The following is a 4,616-nucleotide window of genomic DNA, read 5'->3' as shown; positions in this document are numbered from 1 at the left end:
AAATCGATGACGGATATCAATCTTTTCAATAATGACGGAGTTCAAGCATTTTAATAAATCATGGAGAAGTATATTTCTCCTATCAATTAAAGATTAGATAACATTAGGAAGGCAAACGATGTGAATGGTATTGGGAATATCTATATGGTTTTACAGGAATGTTCTCATACTACGTTCTTAATCCTTAAAGCCTTCGGCGGGTTGACGAGTTCTATGCATCACATAGGAAATGAAATTGAATTTCAGAGATTTAATCACATGATCAAATATTTCGGCAAATATTGCAGAAAACGTGTTTGTTCTCGCCGCACTAAGTCCTCTCAGCCCTACATCCCGATGATCACCATAGCTAATATGTCAGTTCCGCGAATATATCAAACTAGAGGGTGATTTCTCATACATGAATTAGAGGGTTTCTCATACATGAATTAGAGGGTTGATCCACCTTGTATTATTTTTATCTATCTATGATGTAAGGGACATCACTCTTACTGAATACGGTAACTACATCACCACACCTTACGTAGTATCGCGTCTCCTGCTCGAGACTCGACTAAATAACCATAGTATGAGATACACCATCTTTGAATTTTATCTCCAGTTTTGCTTGTGTATTTTTCCGATGAAAGAATCCCTTATAAACGATCAAAGTATCATGTCTAATAATAGATACCAATCATCTCTCGAAATCTGCCATGTTTGAAAAATTCACATTAAAATAACGGTAAAACCTCCCAATGACGTAAATTATGGAAGTAATTCGACTTCCGAGTGGTTGGTGGATTTATCAACAGTCAGGATCATATTGAGGCGGGGATGTCTTGTAACAGCTGGTCGCGACTTCATGGAACGACATACGGGCGGCACACCGCATGTCATTCCGAACAATAGCAGGACGATATTATCCACGGGCAGTCACGACAGCGCACACAGATACGACTCTCAGTTTCACGAGAAACAAACCGCTACAGGGAGGGAGTGTCCAAATCTCATACCTCTGTTCTTTACCGGGGGTAACGTAAACCAGTTTTCTGAATTCGAGGTTTTGTGTTGCGTCCTCATATCAACACAAAAAGATAAAGTCCTGTAGATAGTGGGTGTTTCATTGGTTATATGTATTTAAAATGTCGTTAATAATTAAAAGGGCCAAGTGAGCTTATGGCATACCGCGGCGCCCATCGTCCGTCCGTTAACTTTTCTCCTAAAAATCGTTACTAGTCATAAACAACTAACAGGATTTTGAACAAATTTGGTCACGGAAGCATCAAGTTAGGCAAAGAGGTAAAAAATTGTATAAACGGTGAGTCGCGTCCCCCAGAGGCGGGGCCCAAAATGGGGAATTTTAAATTCCTACTCCTCTTGTAGAAATGACATTTGTATAAACAGTGGGTCGCAGCCTCCTAGGGTAAGGCCAATGGTGGAAATGGAGAACATTCTTTTAAATCATGCATCTCTTGTAGCAATGACTGAATTTTGCCCAAAGGTGGTCTCAAACATTGTTAAATAAAGAAAAATATTTTTATAAACTGTGGCGATCGCCCCCGCCCTTCCCCCTCCCACCACTCCCTTTAGCGGGGCCAAATAGGGGAAATCCGTTGAAATCCTTCTACTCCTGTAGAAATGATCGGATTATGGACAACTTCGAAGCATATTTTGCATATTTCACCATGTGAGCTATGCTTCATAAGACCTATGGGCTTCTTTTTTTTTCTTTTTTTTTTCTTTTTTTTTTTAATTTCAAATAAAACATAACATGTTGCTTGTCTGCTAATTTTGCGATCAGTTCAAATAAAAATATCTAAATATAATGTATCAAATTCGTTATTAAAATCCACATGTCTCTATAAATGTGGAGTCACAATCAGGTTGTAACCATCCATTAATGGGTAAAAAAGAAGTTAAAAACTTCAGCTCTCCCAGCCTGATGACCATTAGATATGGCAACATGATCAAAGGTAGATAACTCGTATAAGCGTTTTATCGTCATCAGGGGAAACAATCCAAATGGCCTTGAATTGTGAAAAATAACATGTTTTAAAAATTATTGTTTATTTGTAAGCGTCGTTTTGAAACGTATCTCAAATTCAAACCAGTCAATGACTACATCATCAAAGACATGAACATCAGATTATTTTCTATAGCTGTAGAAAGAATGATAATTCCGCTAATAGCATTGCAAGTGTCATCATGGAACAACATTGCATGTTTTATCTTGTTTCATCATAAGGCAACGGGATTTATAAGGTGATATTTTACGGGTTACCATAAGAGAACATGTTCCGCTGTGGATCATAGGGCAACATTTTACGAGGAGTTTAAAGGAAGGATTCCAAGACTTTTAATTAAAAGTTCAAAATGAATACATAAAACTGAATCTTTATTCCATAGGTAGGCTACTAGTAAAGATTTCATCAGTACTGTGGGTCAGCTACTAGTAAAGATTTCATCAGTACTGTGGGTCGGCGACTGGTCAGGTTTTCATCAGTACTGTGGGTCGGCTACTAGTAAAGATTTCATCAGTACTGTGGGTCGGCGACTGGTCAGGTTTTCATCAGTACTGTGGGTCAGCTACTAGTAAAGATTTCATCAGTACTGTGGGTCGGCGACTGGTCAGGTTTTCATCAGTACTGTGGGTCGGCTACTAGTCAAGATTTCATCAGTACTGTGGGTCGGCTACTAGTAAAGATTTCATCAGTACTGTGGGTCGGCGACTGGTCAGGTTTTCATCAGTACTGTGGGTCGGCGACTGGTCAAGATTTCATCAGTACTGTGGGTCGGCTACTAGTCAGGTTTTCATCAGTACTGTGGGTCGGCTACTAGTAAAGATTTCATCAGTACTGTGGGTCGGCGACTGGTCAGGTTTTCATCAGTACTGTGGGTCGGCGACTGGTCAAGATTTCATCAATACTGTGGGTCGGCTACTAGTCAAGATTTCATCAGTACTGTGGGTCGGCTACTAGTCAAGATTTCATCAGTACTGTGGGTCGGCGACTGGTCAGGTTTTCATCAGTACTGTGGGTCGGCTACTGGTCAAGATTTCATCAGTACTGTGGGTCGGCGACTGGTCAAGATTTCATCAGTACTGTGGGTCGGCGACTGGTCAAGATTTCATCAGTACTGTGGGTCGGCTACTAGTCAGGTTTTCACCAGTACTGTGGGTCGGCGACTGGTCAAGATTTCATCAGTACTGTGGGTAGCCAGTACATTTGGGATTTTACAGAAAAGAGTACATCCCATTCTCACGAATTATCTTGCGATGAGAAAGCTCTTAAAAAGACTTCTGACAGTTGATCAGAAACATACCAGGCGGACTTTGTAGGGTGCTAATCTGAACCCTTTAAAGGCAGATCCTGCTAACTTTCTGCATAGAAGTATGTGACTATGGATGAAACATAGGTCTATCATTTTACCCCAGCGGCCAAACAACAGTCTAAACACTGGAAGCGCTCTGGTACATCCTGCCAAAGAAGGCAAAGACTGTTTCATCAGCTGGAAAGGTTATGGCCTCGGTTTTCTGGGATGCTGATGGTATTCTGATGGTAGATTATCTGCAAAAGGAACAAACATCAACGTGCAGTGGAGGACTTTCTGAATCGCCAAGAAAAGGACTTCTTTAAAAGTGGGACTGAGGCCCTTAAACATCGCCGACAAAAGTGAATAGATACTGAAGGTGGTTATGTTGAAAAAGAGTGCAATATAAGGTCCAAAACTTATCAATCAGCCCTCATACAAAACACAACATGGCGTCAATAGTACTCGGCGAATTAGAATATTAAGCATAATTAATATTTTTAGTTATTACTTTTTAATTGAAAATTTATCTACGCGTAGCTGTCATAAGATGTCAATAAACATATTCAAATGATATGAAACCATCACCCCACCCCTCACCACCCTCACAACCCCAACAAACACCACCCCCAATACCGTCATCCCACCCCTCACCACCTTCACCATCCCCATCCTCACCAACACCACCATCACAACCCCAACAAACACCACCCCACTGCCACCATCACCACCACCACCCCTCACCACCCTCACAACCCCAAACACCACCACCACCAACAACAACACCCCCACCCCTCACCATCCTCACAAACCTAACAAACACCACCACCAACACCCCTACCCTCACCAACACTATCCTTACAACCCCTACAAACGCCAACCCCACTACCGCCACCCCAACCCCCACCACCACCACCTTCACCATCCCCATCCTCACCAACACCACCCTCACAACCCCCACAAACACCACCCCACTGCCACCATCACCCCTCCCCCCAACCCTCACCAACACCACCCTCACAACCCAAATAAACACCACCCCTAACAACACTACCCACGCCACCACCATCCCCACCCTCATCAACACCACCCTCACCACCCCAATCCTCACAACAAACACCAACATCACCACCACTACCGCCTCAACCACCATCCCAACCCTCACCAACACCATCCTCACAAACCACACAAACACCAACACCACCAACACCGCCCCCACCATTCCAAACCTCACCAACACCACCATCGCCTACCCCCTCCCCGAACCCCCCACCGCCAACACCACCCAAATCCTCGACACCCCAACAAACACCAATATAAGTTGA

At 42.9% G+C, this 4,616-nt stretch overlaps 1 protein-coding gene across 1 annotated transcript; it reads left to right on the top strand.

Moving 5' to 3' along the window:
* Positions 1 to 3,866: 3,866 nt before the first annotated feature.
* LOC132553243 (salivary glue protein Sgs-3-like) lies at positions 3,867 to 4,616 on the top strand. The gene has a single exon (XM_060217472.1). It carries the CDS (start codon positions 3,867 to 3,869, stop codon positions 4,614 to 4,616), a length of 750 nt encoding a protein of 249 aa, XP_060073455.1.

The sequence above is a fragment of the Ylistrum balloti genome, unplaced genomic scaffold, assembly GCF_031769215.1.
Source record: "Ylistrum balloti isolate Yb309-2 unplaced genomic scaffold, AGI_CSIRO_Ybal_v1 Utg370312, whole genome shotgun sequence".
Lineage (NCBI taxonomy): Eukaryota > Metazoa > Mollusca > Bivalvia > Pectinida > Pectinidae > Ylistrum > Ylistrum balloti.
The sequence above is the reverse complement of the archived record's forward strand: the minus strand, read 5'-3'. Positions and strand labels throughout refer to the sequence as shown.

What these genes read in the sequence shown, in the direction of transcription:
- LOC132553243 (XM_060217472.1), top strand. Translation starts at nt 3,867, where the DNA reads ATGAAACCATCACCCCACCCCTCACCACCCTCACAACCCCAACAAACA.